At 40.7% G+C, this 25,954-nt stretch overlaps 1 protein-coding gene across 1 annotated transcript in view; it reads left to right on the top strand.

Moving 5' to 3' along the window:
* CERS3 (ceramide synthase 3) overlaps positions 1 to 25,954 on the top strand; it is an 86,380-nt gene that overhangs the window by 44,663 nt on the left and 15,763 nt on the right. Inside the window, exon 7 of the mRNA XM_057542670.1 lies at positions 9,281 to 9,434. Within this exon, the coding sequence (XP_057398653.1) occupies positions 9,281 to 9,434 (154 nt within the window). The remainder of the gene's footprint in view (positions 1 to 9,280; positions 9,435 to 25,954) is intronic.

Raw genomic sequence — 25,954 nt, 5'->3', positions numbered from 1 at the left:
CTGGAATCCTCTTTTCTGTGTCTTCCCTTCAACTAGAGGGAAGAGGGAAATCTCCATTCAGTCAGAACCCTGCAATATGCTCCCTGTCCTTTTCTTTCTTTCTTTGCATGGACCACAGTGAGTTTAATTATATGTTTAGGTAATTATTCACATCCTCTGATAGAATGCATGAAGGAGATATTTTTTAGTAGTAGTTTTGACACTGAAAAATTCCCAGTAGGAGACCTTGTGTGGGACCAGGCCCTGGAACAGGTGATGGGAGAATACAGAGATGAAGGCGTCATGGCTGCTGCCTTTGGAAAGCTTGCTAGCTAATGAGGAGTCAACTAATATAAGAGCTTTTACTGCAAGGCAGGGTGAATCAGCCAAATGCTCCAAAGAAGCTGGTAGCAGGGGAGCCCAGAGAAAAGTTACAAATTCAGAGGTGATCAGAATAGCACAGAGATTTTGGTATGGAGAGGTCCATGCTTTGATAGGTGAAAAGAATTTCAATTGAAAAGGGGAAGGGCATTATAGGCTAAGTGAGTACAGAATAAGGCACACAATTGCTTAAGGACCCAGCAAATCAGAATAGCAAATTGGCTTTATATATATTATTTCCTTTAATCCCTGTGGATGCAGGCACCAAAATGTAAGCCCTGCTAGTTCAGGAATTTCAGTCTGTTTTATTCATTGCTGTATTTCTGGTTCCCACAAAGTACCTGGTAGCACTTTGGTGCTTAATAAATATTTATTGAATGCATAAGGTAGGTACTCATTGCTTCCATTTTACAATTGAGAATATGCACAAATAAGTGACTCAAGATTACATAGAGCCAGGATTTTAAGAAAATATGGAAAAATATATTTTAAAATGTTGGGGGTGAGAAAAACCCTTTAAAGCATAATATGGAGGAAACAATTGTTTCATATAAAGGAAACAATTGATAACTTTTGTTACAAAAATGTTTTAAAAATTGATTTGTCAAGAAAAATTATAAACAAAGTTGTAAGAATCAAAACCATGTGATGTTATTTAACATGATTAAAAAGTAGGGAGGGAGGGAGATGCAAGAGGGAAGAGAAATGGGAACATATTGTATATGTATAACTGATTCACTTTGTTATAAAGCAGAAGCTAACACACTATTGTAAGGCAATTATACTTCAATAAAGATGTTTTAAAAAAAAAAAAAAGAATGGACAGGGAGAAAGTTTAAAAAAAATAAAAAAAATAAAATAAAATAAAATAAAAAGTAATGTTATTATCCTTAACATATAAAGAGCACTTAGGAGTCAACAGAAAAAGTAAACACCCCAAAAGAAAAATGGACAAATGGACAGATACCATGAAGAAGCAGTTAACAAAAGTACAGATCACAAAAATTTTAAAAACTCATATATATATCTTCACAAGAAATAAAAATGTAAATATATAAATAGTGTGATATTGTTTTAGGTAGCAGCTGACAAAGTACAATGTTGCTCAAGATCCAAGGAAGCAGATACTCTCATACACTGGGTTCAAGACTATGAATTGGTACAGTCTTGCTGGAAAGCATCTAGCAATACACTCCAAAATGTAAATTGAGTATACTCTTTGATTCAGGATTTTAGCAATTCTAAGGAAATATCAAACAATTTTATCAAAATGTCTTTACAAGTAATATTCTGACAGTGTTCTTTATTTTTTTTTCACTGTTGTCAATTTAATTAATACTTTTGACTACACAATCTCCAAAAGAGTAGTTCTCAATTTAACCAAAGCACTTTCCATGATGCCAAAAATTAACGTTTGGTTGCCATCACTCTTGCAACAAAAGTACTTGGACAACTGCCAAATGCAGAGCGCTCGGGTGGGTACCTCAGGATTACACAGATGCAGGCAAGAGCTCAAAGAAACCTTCAGGACAACTTGTTAATTCTTTGATTTTCCTCAGCAACTTCTCCCCTCTTATTTTCTTCAGCAAATATCCAGAACCACCAGTAGTCTCTGTAAATCTACTATTCAACTCCTCACCCTCAGCAAGGGTTGCCTTTAATCACATGTCAAGCAACTGGCTGGAGTGGAATTCTAACCCAATGCTTTCAGCACCATCTTGACCCCCTTTTTTTTTTTTAATTTATTTTTGGCTGCGTTGGGTCTTCATTGCTGTGCACGGGCTTCCTCTAGTTGTGGCGAGCGGGGGCTACTCTTCATTGTGGTGCGTGGACTTCTCATTGCGGTGGCTTCTCTTGTTGCGGAGCACTGGCTCTAGGCGCGCGGCTTCAGTAGTTGTGGCACACGGGCTCAGTAGTTGTGGCTCACGGGCTCTAGAGCGCAGGCTCAGTAGTTGTGGTGCATGGGCTTAGTTGCTCCGCGGCATGTGGGATCTTCCTGGACCAGGGCTCGAACCCGTGTCCCCTGCACTGGCAGGCAGATTCTTAATCACTGTGCCACCAGAGAAGTCACCTATATTATTTTAAGTAGTGTCAATCCCTACTCTGTGTCAATCTACTGAGTTAACACTACCACCTCCCAAAGTCCTTCAATCCATTAGGTCCTTTCAAAGTTCTGCTAGTGTTAGACGGTTTCCCGCAGAGGTGGGGGGTGGCTGTGACTCACTGTGGGGTCAAGGACACTGGCAGCAGAAGCTCTGGGAAGCATTCCCTGGTGTGAGCTCTCCCAGAGTCCACCATCAGCCCTACCAAAGAGCCGGGCAGGCTCCAGTGCTGGGTTGCCTCAGGCCAAACAACTAACAGGGAGGGAACCCAGCCCCACCCATCAGCAGACAAGCGATTCAGTGTTCTTTATAATACAGTGAAAATTTGGAAACAACTTAAATGTCTATCAATAAGGGATTAGCTAAATAAGTTATAAGATCTATAAATGGATTTCTATGCAGCTATTACATAGGATGGTATATAGTATGGGTTGGCAAACTGGCTCACAGGCCAAATCCAGTTCACTGACTGTTTTTGTTAATAAAGTTTTACTGGCACACAGCCACACTCATTTACTGATACATTGTCTATAGCTAGTTTCGCACTACAATGGTCACTTGAACCTTTGCAACGGAAACCAAATGCCCCAGAGGCCTGAAATATTTACTGTCTGTCCCTATACAAAAATGTTTGCTGACCCCTGATGTATAAATATGTTCATTGTCATGGAAAGCTCTCTGTAACGTATTATTGAGTGATAAAAGCAGGGTACAAAATCACAACTGTAGTGTGATCCCTGTTATATGAAATCATGTGGTAATGGGGAAGGGGGAAAAACACCTTAAATAATGTATTTTTAGGAAAGATGTCTTAAGTTATGTTCACCAGACATAATATGTACTGGGTTACCTGTGAGTTGTGAGATTTTAATTTAATTTTTACTTAACCTCTTTATATTTTTCTGTAATTCCTAAGTTTCTAAAAGAATTTACATAAGTAAAATGGATAAATGGCTATTATCTTTGTTATATTGAGTTCAGAGTTCATATTATTGCTTTTTTAAAAAAAATTAATTAACTAATTTATTTATTTTTGGCTGCATTGGGTCTTCGTTGCTGCGTGCGGGCTTTCTCTAGTTGCGGCGAGTGGGGGCAACTCTTCATTGCAGTGCACAGGCTTCTCATTGCGGTGGCTTCTCTTGTGGAGCACGGGCTTTAGGCACGCGGGCTTCAGTAGTTGTGGCACACAGGCTCAGTAGTTGTGGCTTGTAGGCTCTAGAGCCCAGGCCCAGCAGTTGTGGCACACAGGCTTAGCTGCTCCGTGGCATGTGGGATCTTCCTGGACCAGGGCTCGAACCCGTGTCCCCTGCATTGGCAGGCGGATTCTTAACCACTCTGGCACCAGGGAAGTCCCATATTATTGCTTTTTGAATAAAGGTCTTAAACTAATAACTCACAAAGAAAGGAAATTGAGCTACTAAGCAGACTGTCAAAGGGAACTGTCAAAGGTTGCAAAAAATGCAAGTTGAAATTGTTTTGGAGGGAGGATGGGGCAGCCTGCAGGGGCAGCAGCTCCTGCCTTCTCTGCAGCTCAGTAGCCAGGGGTGGAAGGAAGCCTCAGGTGAAACCCCAAGTCAGCCCCCACACTGCATCCCACTGTCTCATCTCTCCCCCCTCGTTTTGCTTTTACCATTTGGTTTGGGGATCTATCTGTTCGTGTTTTTGGTTTTTTTTCCTTCTTTTCTTCTGAGCCGTGTGGCTGGCAGGGTCTTGGTGCTGCAGCCAGGTGTCAGGCCTGAGCCTCCAAGGTGGGAGAGCCTAGTCCAGGATGTTGGACCACCAGAGATCTCCTGGCCCCATGTAATATCAATCAGCGAGAGCTCCCTGAGAGATCTCCATCTCAACACTAAGACCCAGCTCCACCCAATGGTCAGCAAGCTCCAGGGCTGGATGCCCCATGCCAAACAACTAGCAAGACAGGAACACAACCCCACCCAATAGCAGAGAGGGTGCCTAAAGTCATACTAAGTTCACAGACACCCCAAAACACACTGCCGGACGTGGCCCTGCCCACCAGAAGAACAAGATCCAGCCCCACCCACGAGAACACAGGCACCAGTCCCCTCCACTAGGAAGCCTACACAAGCCACTGAACCAACCTCACCCACTGGGGGAAGACACCAAAAACAACAGGAACTATGAACCTGCAACCTGTGAAAAGGAGACCCCAAACACAGTAAGTTAAACAAAATGAGAAGACAGAGAAATATGCAGCAGCTTAAGGAGCAAGGTAAAAACCCACCAGACCAAACAAATGAGGAGGAAATAGACATTCTACCTGAAAAAGAATTCAGAATAATGATAGTAAAGATGATCCAAAATCTTGGAAATAGAATGGAGAAAATACAAGAAATGTTTAAAAAGGACCTAGAAGAGCTAAAGAGCAAACAAACAATGATGAACAACACAATAAATGAAATTAAAAGTTCTCTAGAAGGAATCAATAGCAGAATAACTGAAGCAGAAGAATGGATAAGTCACCTGGAAGATAAAATAGTGGAAATAACTGCTGCAGAGCAAAGAAAAAAGAATGAAAAGAATTAAGGACAGTCTCAGATACCTCTGGGACAACATTAAACGCACCAACATTTGAATTATAGGGGTCCCAGAAGAAGAAGAGAAAAAGAAAGGGTCTGAGAAAATATTTGAAGAGATTACAGTTGAAAACTTCCCTAACATGGGAAAGGAAATAGTCAGTCAAGTCCAGGAAGCATAGAGAGTCCCATACAGGATGAATGCAAGGTGAAACACACCAAGACACATATTAATCAAACTATCAAAAATTAAATACAAAGAAAAAATATTAAAAGCAGCAAGGGGGGGCTTCCCTGGTGGCGCAGTGGTTGAGAATCTGCCTGCCAATGCAGGGGACATGGGTTTGAGCCGTGGTCTGGGAAGATCCCACATGCCGTGGACCAACTGGGCCCGTGAGCCACAACTACTGAGCCTGCGCGTCTGGAGCCTGTGCTCCACAACAAGAGAGGCCGCGACAGTGAGAGGCCCGCGCACCGCAGTGAAGAGTGGCCCCCACTCGCCGCAACTAGAGAAAAGCCCTTGCACAGAAACGAAGACCCAACACAGCCAAAAATTAATTAATTAATTAATTAATTAATTTTTTTTAAAAAAGGACACTTCTAGAAAGTGTCCCATTTTAAAAAAAAAAAGCAGCAAGGGAAAAACAACAAATAACATATAAGGGAATCCCCATAAGGTTAACAGCTGATCTTTCAGCAGAAACTCTGCAAGCCAGAAGGGAGTGGCAGGACATGTTTAAAGTGATGAAAGGGAAAAACTTACAACCAAGATTACTCAGCAAGGACCTAAATGTAAGACCAGACACTATAAAACTCTTAGAGGAAAACATAGGCAGAACACTCTATGACATAAATCACAGGAAGATCCTTTTTGACCCACCTCCTAGAGAAATGGAAATAAAAACAAAAGTAAACAAATGGGACCTAATGAAACGTAAAAGCTTTTGCACAACAAAGGAAACCATAAATAAGACAAAAGGCAACCCTCAGAATGGGAGAAAATATTTGCAAATGAAGCAACTGACAAGAGGTTAATCTCCAAAATTTACAAGCAGCTCATGCAGCTCAATATTAAAAAACAAACAACCCAATCCAAAAAGAGACAGAAGACCTAAATAGACATTTCTCCAAAGAAGATATACAGATGGCCAAAAAACACATGAAAGGATGCCCAACCTCACTAATTAGTAGAGAAATGCAAATCAAACCTACAATGAGATATCACCTCACACCAGTCAGAATGGCCATCATCAAAAAATCTACAAACAATAAATGCTGGAGAGGATGTGGAGAAAAGGGAACCCTCTTGCACTGTTGGTAGGAATGTAAATTGATACAGCCACTATGGAGAACAGTATGGAGGTTCCTTAAAAAACTAAAAATAGAACTACCATATGACCCAGCAATCCCACTACTGGGCATATACCCTGAGAAAACCATAATTCAAAAAGAGACCTGTAACACAATGTTCATTGCAACACTGTTTACAATAACCAGGACATGGAAGCAACCTAAGTGTCCATCGACAGATGAATGGATAAAGAAGATGTGGCACATATATACAAGAAATGAAATTGAGTTATTTGTAAGGAGGTGGATGGACTTTGAATCTGTCATTCAGAATGAAGTAAGTCAGAAAGAGAAAAACAAATACAGTATGCTAACACATATATATGGAATCTAAAAAAAAAATGGTTCTGATGAGCCTAGGGGCAGGATAGGAATAAAGATGCAAATGTAGAGAATAGACTTGAGGACACAGGGAAGGGGAAGGGTAAGCTGAGATGAAGTGCGAGAGTAGCACTGACATATATATAGTACCAAATGTAAAACAGATAGCTAGTGAGAAGCAGCTGCATAGCACAGGGAGGTCAGCTCGGTGCTTTGTGACCACCTAGAGGGGTGGGATAGGGAGGGTGGGAGGGAGGCTCAAGAGGGAGGGGATATGGGGGTATATGTATGCATATAGCTGATTCACTTTGTTATACATCAGAAACTAACACACTATTGTAAAGCAATTATACTCCAATAAAGATGTTAAAAGAATTGTTTTATTTTTTAAATTAGCAAATTTTAAACCCACTTAATACTGGTTAGGGGAGTTCAATAAAACTCTTATTTCATAAATTGCTGGTCGCCTTCTAAATTGTTACAATTTTGGAAAATAATCTGGCAAAGTCTTAATAGCTTTTAATATAACCTTGAACTTCTATACTTTTAATGTATGCCTTGGAATAGTATTCTCACCTTTAGGAACATACACATCTAAAGAAAGAAACTTTGGGCTTCCCTGATGGTGCAGTGGTTAAGAGTGCCTGCCACTGCAGGGGCAACAGGTTTGATCCCTGGTCTGGGAAGATCCCACATGCTGTGGAGCAGCTAAGCCTGTGTGCCGCAACTACTGAGCCTGCACTCTAGAGCCCGCGAGCCACAACTACTGAGCCCACGTGCCACAACTACTGAAGCCCGCACGCCTAGAGCCCGTGCTCTGCAACAAGAGAAGCCACTGCAACGAGAAGCCCGCGCACCACAACAAAGAGTAGCCCCCGCTCGCCGCAACTAGAGAAAGCCCACACCCAGCAACAAAGACCCAACTCAGCCATAAATAAATAAATTAAATTAAATTAAATTAAATTAAATTTAAAAAAAATAAAGAAAGAAACTTTGATTTGGGAAAGACAATATACACCAAGTTTTTCAGTGTAAAATTTTTTTGATTTAAAGTTAAATGGAATTGAACATAAATCCCACACGTGCTACTTTTACTACAGTGGCAAAGTCTCTACAGGACAATAGCAAGTGCTGCTGAGGATGAGCAACAACTGGAGCTCTCGTGCGTTGCTGGTGGGGATGCAAAACAGCCACTCTGGGAAACAGCTTTTCAGTTTCTTATAAAGTTAAACATATACTTGCAGTGTGATACCCAACAATCCCAACCCTATGTATTTACCCTTGAGAAATGAAAACTTACGTGCACAGAAAAACCTGTACATAAACATTTATAGCAGTTCTGTCCATAATTGTCAAAAACTGGAAATAATACAAATGTTCTGTAATGGGTACATCCACACAATGGAATGCAACTCAGTAATAAAAAAAAAAAAGGAGCATGCTGTTGATACCCACAACTTGCATGAATCTCAAAGGCTCTATGGTGAGTGAAAGAAGGCAGTCTCAAAAGCTGACACACTGTATGATTCCATTTGTATGGCCTTCTTGACAAGGCAAAATTAAAGGGATGGAGAATAGATAAGGGGTTGCCGAGTGTTAGGCCTGGGGATGTGACTATAAAGGGACAGCACTGGTGTTTGGGGGATGATGGAACTGCTCTGTCTCCATATTGTGGTGGTAGTTACACAAATCTATGCACATATTATAATTCATAGAACTGCACATCCCAAAATAGTCAATTTTACTATATGTTAATTTAAAAATAAAATTAAAATAAATATATGTAGGAAAAAATAGAAGATAACACACAAAAATTACAGTATTATTTGTTTAAAATCATGATTTTATGGGCAACTTTCTTATTTTTCCAATTTTATATGAATAAATTATTTTTATAATTTGAATAATATACTTACAAACAAACCTATCCAGGAACTCTAAAATCCTAGCAGTGTATGCAGTTTGGGAAGACAACAGATAGCCTTCATACTGCAATTGTATCTGAAGGCACTGTGCATCCTGGTCATTGAGGGCAGTTCAAATTGTGTCCAGGAGTCTGTTTATGAAATTAATAAAGTATGCAATTCACTTTAGAAAGTGGAAGTAGAAGTAATAACAGAATTTTTGCTTCCTTAAAAAGTCTCTTTTATCCACAAAATTTACTCTTGTAGAATTCCTCATTCACTTTTTTTTCCCCTCATTCACTTTTGATGCCAAATAAATGAGATTGTGTCAAAAGGCAGTAATAACCCCATATACACATGCATTATCTCGTGTTATCCAATCCTGAGAAGGTGAGTGGGGTTAGTGTACGCTCATCTCTTTGCAGAGAGGAAACCGAGGTAGAGAAACATTGGAGTGTAGGCAGCGTGGCAATAAAAATTCCATTTGCTTTAACTTTTCTCCCAGGAGGCAGACTGTATTTTTTTGTGGCTTGCCAATAATGATATATAAGGTAATATTATCATATTGTTTTCTCTTGAGACTTTCCTGGACATCATTAGGAATGAAATAAGTGTTGTATACCTTGGGAGATAAAGTATTTGTTTTCTCACTGAAAATTCACAAGTACTTTGACTGTAATGAAATACTCTCATCTGTTTGGTTTTTCAGGATTTTGTATTGCACGCTGATTCTGCCTCTGCAGTACCTTGAGCCTTTCTTTTCATGCATCTTCCTCAACCTACAGCTCATGGTCCTGCAAGTTCTTAATCTTTACTGGGGTTACTTCATCCTGAAGATGCTCAAAAGATGTATATTCACGAAGGTAAGGGCTGTTCAAGTCTTATTGCTCTTAACAAATAGATTTCATTGCCAGATTGAAGGTGAGGCCCAGCTGGTGGAACATTCTACTTAATTTATAGTTAACCAGAATTTTTTTTCTTGATTTGATCGTCCTTCATACAAGTTTCTCCAAACTATAGATTTTTCATTAAGTAGATTTCTAAGGTGTTCTTAAGAAATTGCTTTTATTAGAGGACAAGGGTTTTTTTTGAAAATTTTTGTCCAAGAATTGAATGCTGCTTCTTAAAGAATGTCCTAATAAGTCTAAATTTGCTCCAGTTTGGGGCAAGCTTTATGGTGATAGTTGGGTACTGTTTCAGATCCTTTGTTTGTTTACCTTTGCTGAACATCCAATTTGCACATAATGCTCTCCCCCTGAGCTTTCTCTTCCTCTCTGAAACTTTGTCCATCATTTGCCTATACTTTTTTCTGAAAACATCTTCCCTAAGAAATTAATAATACATTTTAGACAATAGAAGGGGGGTTTTTTGTTTGTTTTGTTTTGAATTCTAGTTTTTAATTTCAGAACAGGGGAGGAGAGGGCTTCAGAAATGAATAAGACATAATCACTGCTTTGGGGAAACAGCCCAGCATATAGTCGGGGAATATTCACCTACTAGCAACTACATATATTGTACAGAATGTCCTGTGCTGAAGAGAGGTCCCAGAAACGTGCTGAGAAAGACAAAAGAGAAATTAGGGGACCAGGGAAAGTTTTATTGAATAGATGGAATTTGACTGGAGTCTTTAAGGCACGTTAAAAAAAAAATCAAATCACAGCTCCTTCCTTGCCTGGAAATCATACATCCAAGGGAATTTTAATTAAGAATCTTTCAAGGTAAAAAGTTACAGCTGGCCCACTTTTGGGTGTTACCTAATCCATGTATAACACAGCATTGTATCGTGACCAGAATGAGTGACTCATATGTAACAGGTATGCTGGTAATTTATCAGATAAGCTCATTTTTTGATCAACTCTCTGATTAATTCATTTTCCTCCTTTGCAATTGTGTCTCAAAGATCATTGAAGAGCTGACAAATGAAGTGGATGTGGCCATAATTGACCTCTAGATCTTCTAAATCTAGAGAGAGGCATAGGAAATTGGGCTACATCTGCATTAATCTCAAGCCAAATCCTGAAAGTTTTTTTTACTTTTTTAAACTAAATTACTGACTTGAGCTTGTTTTCCTGAGAGTAGATTCTTTCCTTTAAAGCTGGAGTGCCAAAAAAAAAAAAAAATTTCATTGAATGGTTCTAGTTTATTAATGTTCTAAATAGTTTTTCTATGATCTCTGCAAAAGTTATTTTATCCCTAAGTGACAGATACAGTTGAAGTAACTGAGATAAACTTAAGAATTTGAGCAGTTAGACAATTTGCACATCCAGGGGTTGGACAGAAGGCAGGTCACTGAACTGAGCCTGCCTGACCTTTGGGTCCAGCCTTCCTGGAGCTCCTGTCCCTAGGCAGAAATTGTTCCCTTATTAACTGGTGAGTGACAGTAATTACAGGCTTGGAAGGGATCCAGGCAGAACAAAACTTGGAAACCAGAAAATACTCGTTTGGTTTCATCATGATTTTCATATTTCTGATCTCTAATGGGTTGTACCAAGCCTGATAAAAACCCAGTGGGTTGGGGAGCTGTGGACAGGAATTCCTGATTTCTCATGCTGTACTTTGGAAAAGCTGTTTCCAATTGCAATTTGACAGCAGCAGTGGAGGCCCCCGCGGCCCTAATCCTTGCAGTCCGCATGACTTCAGCTGGCTTGCATATGCACTCTGTTTTCCACAGCAGTGGCAAATCTGGCTGTGAAATCAGCTTCTTCCTCCAAAGCCATAAAGCCGACTTTTAAAGAATGCTGTTTGAAGGCATAGTTGCATTGCAAAGGGGAGGAGAGGGACAGAGGCAGGAGTTGAAATTTTTAGAGGAACAACTAACAAGTCAGTTTTCAATTCTATTTAATAAATATTTAGCATTTCATACACACCACAACTGTTACCAAGGTGACTAATTCTTGATATTTAAAAAATGGAATTGCAGAGGTTTGTAGGCCTCCAAAAAAAATTTTTTTTTTAATCCTATAACAGCGATTGAGAATTTGTCTTTTCAAGTTCTTTATGTCTGGCAGGGCCCTAATAAGTAATTTTGAATATTTAAATGAATAAATAATTTGGATGGCAAGTTACAAAATAATTTATTAATCTGTTTATGGTCTCTATGAATTTGTATGGTAGACTGAAAAGACAAAAGTGATTATTCTTAAAAACAGCGATTTTTTGAAGTATTCACATCTTATTTTCCCTAAACAATAATATTGTTGCATGCATATGATGAGTGAGGACCTTCTACCATTTGCTACCTTAAAATAACAATATCACTGTAATTTCAGGCCACTAACATATACACACCATAGTTAGCAGTCATCTTGCTGTTTGAGAACAAGAGTTGGCACTGAAACTTAACTGGTTCCTATAAAGTGGATGATTTTGTGATGAACTACCAGCCCACACATCACATCCGGAAGTATGACGGGCTGACATATTCAACTTGTCATTCTCTTCGCAAACATGAGAAGTGCTTTCAGAGGAACTTAGAAGAAGCATAGCATGCTTTTGTTTAATATTACTTAAGAGAACTTGATCATCCTTAAGCTTTTATTTTCTTCTTTCTAAATATCATACTGAGTGCTGGCCAGCTCGAGCATGTTTCTGTGACATCTTAGACTGGTTCATTGCCAAGATGTGGAGGTGGAGCTGTAGCCTGCAGCCCTTACAGCCAGGCTGGAGAAGCCAGCCCCTTGGCCACTGGCCCCAGCGATCTGCTCTCGACAGGCAGTGTCCCTTAAGTTCACAGAATGACATTTACACATGCTGAACTGTTTCAGTTAAAGAAAGGAACCCTCTAATACACATGAGGAAACTGAGGCCTCAACCAAATTCACACAGTAATTGCATGGCAAAGCCTGAGTCTCTTAACTTGTAATACTTCACCTTTTCTAATTATTCAGGGAAGAAAATTAATAACCAGAAAATTAATTAAAAATACTTGTATGGAGTAAAAAATAGTGAGTACAGAAACAAATTGAGTAATCAAGATGGTAGATTAAAACACAGACAGATCCTTCAAGTTATTTTTGAACTTTTTAAAAGCATAAAAACAGTTTTGTAATTATTTTTTAAGTAATTTTTTATTTTTAATAATTTTTACTTCCTAGTGAAACATTTAGGGTAATAGCTAAGACTACAGGCTCTGTGTAGATTCAAATCTTAGCTTCTCCCATTTATGGCTGTGTGATCTTGGGCATATTATTTCTATTTATTGCCTCAGTTTCCTCACCTGTAACATGGGGCTGATGATATTAGTGCCTCCCTTACAGGAGAAAGCCCATAGAACAGCATCTGGCATCCAGTGCGCACATGATAAACATTAGCTGCCATCATCACTGTCACTGTTACAATATACACGGGTTCCTTGGGCAGAGACCTTGTGAATTCCAAGTGGCCTGACAGTTTGCTCTCACTCAAGCTCTCTCTTCCATTTGCTTAAATAAGGCTGCAGCTGATGTCAGGGGTCAGAGTCCTAGACTTTCTACCAGTGGCTCTAATGACAGTTTCCTAAGCTGTCTTCTGCCAGTTGACTTTCATGACTCACATTCTAGATGGTACTTTTTGACACATTCTCTCAGATACCAGTGTATTAGGGAAGAAATACAAAATCTGTAACTTCCAAGAAGACTTCAAGTCTCTTTTGTTAGTAGGCAGTAGTGGATGTAAAAACTGCCATTTGCTGAACAAGACATTATAAAAATACCACAAAGGCTGACTACTGAGTGTTAGAAAAATGCTATTGGTTTATATTTCCATATTTCTGGATATTTATATAGATTAACTAGATTAACAACGTATTCAAGAAACAACAGTGGAATTTGTAAAATTTGATAACAAAAATAACTTTGCAAAGTTGCTGGGCTCAAAGAATTTCAAATTTGAATATTCTATACTACATGTTCAGCCCAGCCACAAAATAGAGAATCCCATAGGATTTTAGAGCTAGAAGAGACCACTAAATGTCTACCAGGACACCAGGACCCTCCTCACGGCCTTGCTACTGCAGCTTACCACTCATGTTCATGTAGATGGTAGTCTCTCTTGTCTGGAGGAAGAGAGAGCTGAGTGAGGAAGGGACATGCCTTACCCGAGGTCACACAGGAGTGGGGATTCCTGAGGCTAATTCTGTGCTCTCTGCCTCCCCAGGAATAGTGTGCATCTGTGTGTGTGTGTGTTTAGTGTGGCTTATGCTCCGTTCCCACAAACTTCATGATCTTATCATAAACTTTGCTTGGTTACCTTACAAATAATCAATTAATTCCAGCTCTTCATAGAGGGTTCTCTTTAGAAAATCTCATTAAGGTTATTCCCATTAGGGGATTTTCTGGCTTAAATCAGTCATAAACCTATTTTTTTTTTTTTTTTTTTTTTTGAGGATATGGGGAAGGGGAAGAGTAAGCTGTGACAAAGTGAGAGAGTGGCATGGACATATATACACTACCAAACGTAAAATAGATAGCTAGTGGGAAGCAGCCGCATAGCACAGGGAGATCAGCTCGGTGCTTTGTGACCACCTAGAGGGGTGGGATAGGGAGGGTGGGAGGGAGGGAGATGCAAGAGGGAAGAGATATGGGAACATATGTATATGTATAACTGATTCACTTTGTTATAAAGCAGAAACTAACACACCATTGTAAAGCAATTATACTCCAATAAAGAGGTTAAAAAATAAATAAATAAATAAATAAACCTGAAGTGTAAAGTTGTTTAAAGAAGTCAAAGTAGACTAGGCAACCATCTGAATGGTTCTAAGATAATAAAGAAAGGGGAAAAAAATGTATCATGAGTAAGAGCCAAGCCCTACAAGTAAACCGGCCTCTTCCCAGCTCCATGCCCCCAACGGAATTCCTGTTGCTTTGCCTTCGACTGGGAGGCCTCCGAAATAGACCCACAGGTACAGCCAGGGCACCAAGGTGGTTGCTTGGGAGAAGACCCAACCTCACACTCACAATGGAGATAGAAGTGGCCCAGAACTGGAAGGAGGGGGTCACCTGCTAAAAGGGAAAAATGGAGGCTCAGAGGCCGTGCAAATCAGGACTGGAACCCCCAGCAACCTTCTCAGTGAATACCTCTTTTCCACACCAGGATAACATTATGCAGGCATTTTCTTACACTGGCACGGTCATAAAACAAGATTTTATTTCAGTTTTCTTCAATCCACCCTCTCTTCCTTTGGAGGCATGGAAAGCAGCTGGGTGCCGGCAGCTGAGTGGGGCCTCGTCCCTCTAGGAGATTTCAGATGCTGGGTGTCTGTTTAAAAATGGCGGACCTGGGGCTTCCCTGGTGGCACAGTGGTTAAGAATCTGCCTGCCAATGCAGGGAATACGGGTTCGAGCCCTGGTCCGGGAAGATCCCACATACCGCGGAGCAACTAAGCCCATGCGCCACAACTACTGAGCCTGCACTCTAGAGCCCGTGCTCCGCAACAAGAGAAGCCACGGCGATGAGAAGCCCACGTACCACAATGAAGAGTAGCTCCAGCTTGCCACAACTAGAGAAAGTCCACGCGCAACAACGAAGACCCCACACAGCCAAAAATAAACAAATAAATAAGTTAAAAAAAATGGCGGACCTCCCTTCCCTGCAATTGCCCATGAATTATGTAATTATACAGTGATTTTCCATACTTTATCACATATTGGCTCCCTTTGTGTGTGCTCTTAACTTTTTTGTCTTATGTGTTTTCTAACAATGGTTTTCAAGATACTGTTCTTGGAGGTACTGGACTACACAGGTCGTCTGATGGACAAGAGGTTAACTGAAGCTGTTATAAAAGGAAGGGACTTGTTCAGGTGAGAGCTGTCCCATGAAGCATTTTTGAAGATAGCAATGGGTACTTAAATCCTGCCTTTCTTTCCTCTGTCCCAAATGTTGACCTGATGCTCCCCTGGTGGTATTTTGCTGAAGCTGAAAAGGAGGGTGAGCTATGGGTGAAAAGTGAAGAGATAAAAGAAGCTCTGACATCTCTTGTACCCACGGTTTAAAAAATAATTTCACAAAATGCAATGGGTTTTTATATATTCCTGAAAGGAATGGATATTCTTCGTTTTATTAGTAGAAAAACAGACACACAAACACATGCATGTAAACACACACACACAGATGTTGTATATGGAACTTGAGTTTCTGTTTCTGTATCAGCCTAGACAAGGGGACAAGCACAATTCATGGCTTGTTAATAAATCTACGCATTCACACCAGTATGTGAAAGTTTTATTAATGGCCTCTTGGGGCAGAGAGATTGGTAAGAGCAGGTGTGGGGAGAGTGTGCCCTGGCCAACACTGTCCCTGTTTACCTCCCAGTTTTCTGTGGCTGTACCCCTCCCTGTGTGGGGCGAGGTCCCAACCCCCACTACATAAGTCTCAGAAGGGAGCTTTATGTAACACAAAAGGAACCCTATTCCTGAAAACTCATTCTGTTTGTAGATATGGATAAAATTAGTTCCTTTTTAAAACGTTTTCATTTTGATTTATCATGTGGGCTTTAGCGCTTGAATGATTTATGATGCAGATGGCTTTATCTGAGTTCTGTTTTGGGGAATAACAAGCATGCCATCTGTGGAACTCTGACTCTCAGTGGGGCTGTTTTCTGCAAATGGTGTCTCCTTGCCACACGCGGCATACTCAGGAAATCTTAAAGCGAGCAGCACTGGGCACGTGCCCTCTTCCTGTGGCTCTGAAGCACGTTCTGCAGGCCTGCCCTGAGACCTGTCATTTCCTCAATGTTGCTCGAAGCAGCTCGGGCCTGTAGGTATACTTCTGTAATGTTTTCGGTGTGAACCTGGAGACTGTGGTCAGATCTTCTAAGGGAATGGGATTGGCAGTTCTTACTCGTTGGCTGGGTTGGAACCTCTGACCCAGTCTCTGGAGCACTGCGCTGAGGCCTGGCCACAATGGGGACACAGTCTAAAGTCAGTACTGGTCCCACCCAGTAGCTACACCGGGTGGCTACTTACATCATGATTTGATAGAAGCCAGTCAACCTCCCTGCACCCCTAACAATCAATTTACCCACTTCTCTGGGTGTGAGATGGTGTGAAGAGTGTAGAGAAAGTCCAGCCTCCTTGAGGCCCCAAGATCTTGGCTGTCCAGAAAATGAATAATGAGGGGAGGGTAAAACTCAGTGAATGCGTAGAAGAGACCTAATCAAACTTTGTCTACTTTCTGTAGCCATTGTTTCTTCCCCATATCAGTTGTGAGTATTTGTGTGTGTGTGCGCATGTGTATACACAGAAGGCTTTTAGGGGTACTCTGGGATTCCACACCTGTGAGGGAGGGAAAGGAGCTGGACTGGGCAGAGGGAGAAATTAAACTGTGATGCAATTGCTACAAAGGCCTCAGCCAACCCTATAGAGCACTCTAGAGCTGAGTGGCCCTTCAAAGATATCCCAGTTGAAGCAAAGGGGCCAGACCTCTGTACCCCAGCATTAGCCTGTTACTGGACGTGGGCTGCCCTGTGGAAAGGGGCATAACTCTGGTCAAGGGAGCTCCCTTCAGCCAAGGATAAGACCAGAGAAGGACACAGCTGGGAGCTCCCATAGCTGGGAAATTAGAGCTGTGGTCCTGAAGGGGTTTCTGGGCTGTGCATCATGGTGTCCACATGGCCTCCGATCTCTGCCTGCCCTACCCTGGACCTAACGCCAGCCCCCACAAAGAGGATTGCATTTACCCTCTGTAGGGAGGCAGACTAAGGATCAAAGGGTATGGCTTCCCAAACACTGAGATGTGAGGCCTTGGAGGAGTTATTTATTTTTTCACCCTCTGTTTTCTTTCTTTCTTTGTTTTTTAATTGAAGTATAGTTGATTTACAATATTATATTAGTTTCACGTGTACAACATAATGATTCAATATGTTTATAGATTATATTCCATTTATGGCTATATTTCCCCATGCTGTACAATATATCCTCGTTGCTTATTTATTTTCTACATAGTAGTTTGTGTCTCTTGATCCCATACCCCTATCTGCCCCTCCCCCCTCCCTTCTCCCCACTGGTAACCACTAGTTTGATCTCTGTATCTGTGAGTCCATTTCTGTTTTGTTATGTACATTCGTTTGTTTTATCTTTTAGATTCCACATGTAAATAACATAGAGTGTTTGTCTTTGTCTGACTTATTTCACTAAGCATAATACTCTTTAGGTCCATTCATGTTGTTGCAAATGGCAGAATTTCATTCTTTTTTAATGGCTGAGTAATATTCCATTGTATATATATACCACATCTTCTTTATCTATTCTTCTGTTGATGAGCACTTACTTAGGTTGCTTCCATGTCTTGGCTGTTGTAAATAATGCTGCTATGAACATTAGGATATATGTATCTTTTCAAATTAGTGTGTTCGTTTTCTTCTGATATATGATGGGAATTGCTGTGGGATTGCTGGGTCATATGGTAGTTGTATTTTCAGTGTTTTTGAGGAACCTCCATACTGTTTTCCATAGTGGCTGCACCAATTTACAATCCCACAAACATTGTACTAGGATTCTAAATGATAATCTTGCTGGGTAGAGTACACTAGTTTGCAAGGTTTCCCTTTCAGCACTTTAAATATATCATGCCACTCCCTTCTGGCCTGCTAAGTCACTGCAGAAAAATCAGCTGATAGCCTTATGGGTGTTCCCTTGTATATGACTCTTTGTTTTTTTCTTGTTGCCTTTAGAATTCTCGCTTTATCTCTAACTTTTGCCATTGTAATTGTGATATGTCTTGGTGTGGGTCTGTTTGGGTTCATCTTATTTGGTTCATCTTCTGTGCCTCTTGTACCTGGATATCTGTTTCCTTCTTCAGGTTTGGGAAGTTTTCAGCCATAATTTCATTAAATACATTTTCAACCCCCTTTTCTCTCTCTTCTCCTTCTGAGATACTTGATGATATCCCAGAGATCCCTTAAACTATTTCCACTAAGAAAAAGAATTTTTTTCTTTTTGCTGTTCAGATTGTGTGATTTCCATTTTTCTATCTTCTAGATAACTTATGTGTTCTTCTGTATCTAGTCTGCTGTTCATTCCTTTTAGTGTGTTTTTTACTTCAGTTATTGTATTCTTCAGTTCTGACTGGTTATTTATTTATTTATTTTTATAAATTTATTCATTTATTTTTATTTATTTATTTTTGGCTGCACTGGGTCTTCATTGCTGTGTGCAGGCTTTCTCTAGTTGCGGTGAGCAGGGGCTACTCTTTGTTGTGGTGTGTGGGCTTCTCATTGCGGTGGCTTCTCTTGTTGCGGAGCACAGGCTCTAGGCATGCGAGCTTCAATAGTTGCAGCATGCAGGCTCAGTAGTTGTGGCTCATGGGCTCTAGAGCGCAGGCTCATTAGTTGTGGTGCCCAGGCTTAGTTGCTCTGCAACATGTGGGATCTTCCTGGACCAGGGCTCGAACCCGTGTCCCCTGCATTGACAGGCGGATTCTTAACCACTGCACCACCAGGCAAGCCCTGACTGGTTATTTTTTATACTTTCTAGTTCCTTGTTAAAATTTTCACTGTGTTCATCTGTTCTTTTCCCTGATTCAGTTAGCATTCTTATTACTAATGCTTTGAATTCTTTATCTAGTAAATTGTTTATTTCTCTTTCATTAGTGTTGTTTTTTTCAGGGGTTTTCTCTTGCTCTTTCAATTGAGACAAATTCCTCTGTCTTATTTTGCTTATCTTCCTCTCTCTATGAAATTAGGTGAAATAGTTACCTACTGCAGTCTTGAAGGGATGTCCTTATGTGGGAGCATCCCTATCTAGTCTGCATGTGCCCATTGGCTTTGGTGGGAGGGTTGGATCTGGCATGAACACAATTCATGTCTTTCCTCAGGGTGTACTAGCAGCTATCACCTTGGTAGGAGGTGAGCCTGGAGAAGGAAGGGCTAGGACCAAAGCCAGGTGTGAGGTAGGGCTTCCCCTCTGCTCAGTGGATGTCACCCCCCTACTGGGGGTGGGGTCATGTCCCAAGTTGCTGGAGCAGAAACCCAGAGGGTCAGGTGGAGCTGGCACAGCTCTTTTTAAGTGTGTGCTCTACACCCCTCCCAGCAATGGCATCCTCAGCCCCAGTGGGGAGCAGTGCTGGAGCAAGAGGGGCTGGTGTGGGTATTCAGCGAGAGGCAGGGCAGGGGCTGTGGCAGTCTGGCTGCCATCAGAGATGTAATCTGCCTCTGATGCACTGTCTCTGCAATCGCCGGGAATGGCTGCCTGCTCCCTGCTCAGATGCTGCTTAGGGTTTGAGCTGCCACAGCATCTCATAGCTGAGCTTTTTCCTTGGTTGTGGCTGCCTATGTTCCCATGTGGAGTTACAATGCAGGGCAAACAGTGCTGGGGTGTTGGGTCAGCTCAGGCTGGGGTGCACACTGAGGTGGTCACGGAAAACCAGTCAGCCAGCCGTGTGGTCTCAATCCGCCCTTTCTGCCCTGCTTTGGGAGCAAGCAAGCATTCCCACACTCCTCATGAGCGGAGTCCAGGCTTCCCTCAGCCCTTCTGTTAGTACCACCAGCCCTCCAACTAGCCAAGGGGTCTCATCTTCCCTTTGTCGGACCCCAGAGCTGAGGCGTCCAATATGTGGCTCAAACTGCTCACTCCCCAGGGAGGATCTCCACCCATGTCATCTCCCTTTTCTCTGAGTCCCTTCCCAGGGGCACAGGTACCGACCCAATTGCTTCTTTTTCCTTCCTGCCCGATTTCGCATGTATCTTTCTTACAGCCTTGGTTGTACAGGAGTCTTTCTGCCAGTTTTCAGTTAGTTTTCAGTGAGAATTTTTCCACATGTAGATATATTTTCAATGTGTTCATGGGGGGAGGCAAGTTTTGCATCCTCCTACTCTGCCATCGTGATTTGAGTCTCCACCCTCTGTTCTGTAATTCGAGTTGATAACTGCCTTACCTTCCTTACAGGGTTGTGGCAAGGATAAAATGCTATGATGTAAATGAAATTACTCTCTAAACTGTGAGGTGTGGAGAAGTATGTGGTAGTGTCATAATCATGGAACTAAACATTCAATGGTTTCCGAGTCAGTCTCAATCCCAGTTGTATTTTCCTGTTCCCCCCTCACTCCCAAGACACTCATCTCTCTCATGCTGTATATCCTTTTTGAGCTGCGGAAAATAGGTTACTGAACACTAGCCCACCCACTGAGGCATTGAAACACTTTGCTGAGGTGCTTGGTGAGAAGACCTGCCACTTGCAGGTTTCTGGAGTGGGAAAAGGTGAGTAGGTGGTCACTGCCCTGTGAAGGGGTTTGGGGTCAGGCCAGGCCTTTCCAAGAGGTTTCAGAAAGCTGTTGGGAAGCAGGTGCTGGAGGTGGCGGATTTGGTGCCTCATCTGCTTGCTCTCATCACCAGTGGAGAAGGCGGCCCTCCTGGCTCCCAGTCTTCACACAGGTCCCGGCAGTGCTGACTGCCTCTCTTCCCTATGAGGAATATGTGTTCCAGAGGCATCCTTGAAATCAGCAGGTCTGTCTCTGGCTCAGGGCTTCTCAGCAGTGAGTGGCACTAGAGACATCCTGGGCCAGATAATTATTTGTTGTAGGGGGCGTCCTGTGCACTGTAGGATGTTTAGCAGCATCCCTGGCCTCTACTCAGCAGATGCTAGTAGCGCTCACACCTACAGTTATGACAACCAAAAATGTCTCCAGATGTTCCCAGGTAAAAATCTCCATGATTGGGAATCACCACCTATCTGCACATATATCCTTTTCCCCTTTCTGTAAAGTAAATCATGTTTTCTTCCTCAAGCACAGAAACAGTATTGTTTATAGAAGTTTCAAAGGCTTTCACTGCCCTACTTATTTACTTACTCACTCCTGTCCTTTGTGCTATTGTTGTCATGCATTTAATTATATATAATAATATATAATGTTTATATAAATATATATAAATATTAATTATATATTATAAATTCCATATTATATTGCTTTTTTGCTTTAAACAATTAATTATTTTAAAAGTTAAAATTTTTTTAATGTCTTTTATATTTCCCTACATGTATATCATTTCTGGCTCTCTTCATTCCTTTGTGTAAATGTAAGTATCCATCTGGTATCATCCTTTTTCTGTTCTTTTTTCCCCACGAAGACACTCATTTCTTGTAGTGTAGGTTTGCTTGTGATTAATTATCTCAGCTTTTGTTTGTCTGAAAAAGTCTTTAATTTTTCCTTTTCTTTTTCTTTTTTCCCTTTTCTTTCACTACTTTGGAGATGCTGCTGCCTTGTCTTCTGGCTTACTTTCTGGTGAGAAGTTGCTGTCTTATTATTTTTGTTACTCTAAATAATGTGTCTTCTTCTGGCTGCTTTTGATTTTCTCTTTAATACTAATTTTCAGTAATTATGACATGTCTTGGTGTGCTTTTATACTTGAGGTTTGTTGAGCTTCTTGAATCTGTGGGGTTTATAATTTTCATCAAATTCAGATTTCAACAAAATTTTCAAAATTTCTTCTGTCTTTTCTTTTCTGTCTTCTTCTAGGACTTCAGTTACCACTTTACTGGCCCACAAATCATTGATGTTCTATTCATTTTCAGTCTTTTTATTTCTGATGAGTTTCATTTTGAATATTTTCTGTTGGTACATCTTCAATTTTTTTATCTTTTCTTTTACTGTGTCTAATCCACAGTTAAGCCTATCTAGTGTGTTTTAATATTTCAGATATTGTATTTTTCATCTCTATAAATTACATTTGGTCTTTTTTATATCTTCCATTTCTTTCATTATATTCATGTTTTTCTCTACCTCCTTGAATATATGGGGCTTATTTATTTATTTATTTATGGCTGCGCTGGGTCTTTGCCACTGTGCGCCGGCCTTCTCCAGCTGTGGTGAGTGGGGGCTACTCTTCGTTTTGGTGCATGGGTTTTCATTGCAGTGACCTCTCCTGTTGTGGAGCATGGACTCTAGGTGCGTGGGCTTCAGTAGTTGTGGCTCGCAGGCTCTAGAGTGCAGGCTCAGTAGTTGTGGCTCACAGGCTTAGTTGCTCTGCAGCATGCGGGATCTTCCTGGACCAGAGATCGAACCTGTGTCCCCTACATTGGAAGGTGGATTCTTAACCACTGCACCACCAGGGAAGTCCCTGGAGCATACTTATAATAATTATGTTAGCATCTTTGTTTGCTAATTCTGTCATCTCTGATAGTTCTGGGTCTGTTTCTATTAATTGAGTTTTCTCTGAGTTATGTGACATTTTCCAGCTACTTTGCAAACCTGGTAATTTTTGATTGGATGCCAGACATTTTGAATTTACTATGTTAGATGCTGGATATTGTTGTATTCTTTCAAATAGTGCTTTTTTGTTATGTAGTAAAACTAGTGTATTTTGGTTTTGTATGAAGTTAAGTTACTTGTAATAAGTTTGATCCTTTCAAAGCCTGCTTTTAAGCTTTCTGAAAATGAGAGTAGAATAGCCTTTAGTCTATGGCTATTAAGTGGAGTTCTTCATAGTATTCTCTTTGCTGCCCATGTACTAAGAGTTCTTTCCACTCTGGCTGGTGAGAAGACAACAAATGGCCAAGCCAATGTGGGTTCCAGGGGTTGTTTTGCCAACTCCTTTCTGGTAGTTCTTGGCCTGGCCTCCAGTAGTTTCCTCATATACATGCACAGATCAGTACTCAGCCAAAGATTGAAGGGGACCCCACTGCAGATCTCTGGACCTCACTCTCTGTGTAACTCCTTTTTTACCAGCATTCTGCCCCATAAATTCTAGCTTCCTTGGCTTTGGGTAACTCTCTATATCCTCAACTCACTGGCACCACTGGGCTCTGTTTGGGGTCTTTGCTGTGCTTCAGCTTAGAAGCTTCCTCCAGGCAGTAACTGGGGCAGTTGAAGGGCTTCCCTTCTTCATTTTCCTTGTCTTAGGAATCACAGTCCCAAGCAGCTTATTCAACAGTGTCTAAAAATTATTGTTTCATATATTTTATCCAGTTTTCTGTTTGTTTAACATGATAGAATAATCTATTCCCTATTTTTCCATAATAGCCAAAAGCAGAAGTCACAGTATTTTATTTTCTAAATAACAATACTTAATATGCTTCCTGAGATGTCCTGTTTTATTTTTCAAACAAGTACAACTGTTTGGTGATTCCTTCTTTTTTCCTGATTTTTCTGTCTAGGTCAATGCTGTCCAATTAAAATATAATGTGAGCCACACACATACATAATGTTAGGTTATCTAGTAGTGTTATTTTAAAAATAATAAGAAACAAGTGAAAGTAATTTAATAATATATTCTATTTAACACAATACAAACAAAATATTATCATTTCAATTTTGCCTGATGTATATTTTGTCTGGAATGTATTTTAATCAGGGAAGGATTATAATCATTATTTAAAGCTAATATAGTGATTCAGCAATCAGTACAAACAAATCATTAATGAGATATTTTTCATCCTTTTTTTCCATACTAAGTCCTTGAAATTCAGTATATATTTTACACTTACAGAATTTCTCAATTTGGACTGACCACGTTTCAGAAGGCACATGTGGTGAATGGGTGGCTACTACATTGGGTGTTACAGCTCCTAGCTCTAGACTAGCAATTCTGCTTCTCAACCACTGCATATGGGACAGGTGGCGGGATATGTTCTCATGTGTGATTTGTTCTCACGGGGTCCCTGGTGGTGTATTCAATTGTAACATGCTGGCTGTACCTACTACCCTTTCTTTCCACTCAAGAAAACTTTCCAGTTTGTGAGCAAGGGAGGAAGATACTATTCTCGGGATTTTTTTTTTTTTAAGCCAATTCTTTGTCTTGTTTTCCTTTCTTTTCTGCAGGTGCCTTACTTTTCTAATCCTATTTCCTTCTTTCCCTTCACTGCTCATCTCCAGGTACCACTCTTCTCTGTATACCTGGTTCTCCCCCACAAGCTCTGCTTCTCCGAGGCTGACACTTGTATCTTGTACACCTTGGGGCCCCTTCTCTTTAGCAAGGGCTGTGAACTTCCAGGTCATTTATGGCTTTACTTTCTGTTTCTGGGGGTGATTTTGTCTGTGCTTCTTCTAAGTCCTGTACTCCCAGGCTGCTTGTTTTTCTAACCTCCTCTTCCCTGCCCTTTCCCAGCCACAAACTAGAGGGCTGTGGGAGCTAACTGGAATTTGTAAATTTTTTCTTTTTTATCCAGATTCTCCTTTAAATCAGCACCAATTTCTAGATATGGTCTGACTAATACAAAGTCAAGCAGTTCTGATGTCTATTTATGTGAAAACTATGCTGCCATCAATGCATCCTAGTTTTGCTTTGAGTTGCTGGTAGTTCACATTAGGTTGTTAATTCATAATGAGCTTGAAATTGATTAAAACCTCTAATTTTTTTCACATCAGCCAAGCCACATTTCTGCTCAGGATTGTATGTTGATGATTGTGACTTTTGTGGAAGTTATATTCCTTCTTGTTAAACTTCATTTCGCTTGACCAGCTTATCATTTGAGCCTTTTGTTTAAGAATCGGAAAGCATGACATTTGGTGATGGGTGCTTAAACGTTTCAGAAGACCTTTTGTCTAAAAGGCCTACTAAAGGAATTCAGGATTATTCCATATAATCTAGTTCATGAAAAAGAGTCATTTTTTGGCTTGATATATATTTTAATCAGGAGAGGATTGTAATCATATTTAAGACTAATGAAGAATAAAGTATTATTCTGGATCTCACACCCAAAAGAAGATCCCCCAGGATTTCCACTTTCGTTTCAGTTCAGCTCATTACATACTGGCTATGTTAACTATAGCTTCACTAGAATGACCTGTAGAGCCTTAAAAAAAATACTCACAGCCAGGTTCTAATTCAGACCAATTAAATCAGAATCTACGGGGACTAGACCCAGACACTGGGGTTTTTGACAGTCCTCTTCTTCCCCCAACATAAGTGATTCTACTCTGGCTCTCAGTTTGAGAGCCACTAGATCAAGTGGAGAAACCCAGCTATGTGTGTGCGTGTGTGTATGTGTCCTCTCCACTCTGCACAAGTGTCCATGGACATCCCTCCGATTGCTGGGTCTGCTTTCTAAAAAGCAGAGATGGCTGCACTCTTCCCCACATCTGTAGAGTTTGCTGACACGACCTCAGCAAATACTCCCATCTTGCAAATTTTAACAAGAGCAGTAGACTTCATGTTACATAGGGGTTCTATGCTGAAAAATCCTTATAAATAAAAAGTCAGACTGTTGAAACAGGCACCAAGCACTTTGAGATTCTTTACTTTGTAGAAAACCAGAATTCTCTAAATAGTACGTTTCACTGGAGAATTAAAGACATGAGTCATTACATAAAGTGAGACATACTGGTAATTTTATATTGCCTTTCTGGACTAAAAAGACTCATCACATACAGAGTCAAGGAAGTCAAAATTGTTTGCAATCATGGGATTTTAAAATGTGAAAGACCCTTAGGCAACCCTCTGCTTCAGCTTCTTTCTACAGAGAACAGCAATCT

This window comes from Balaenoptera acutorostrata, chromosome 3, assembly GCF_949987535.1.
Source record: "Balaenoptera acutorostrata chromosome 3, mBalAcu1.1, whole genome shotgun sequence".
Classification (NCBI taxonomy): Eukaryota; Metazoa; Chordata; class Mammalia; order Artiodactyla; family Balaenopteridae; genus Balaenoptera; species Balaenoptera acutorostrata.
The sequence above is the reverse complement of the archived record's forward strand: the minus strand, read 5'-3'. Positions and strand labels throughout refer to the sequence as shown.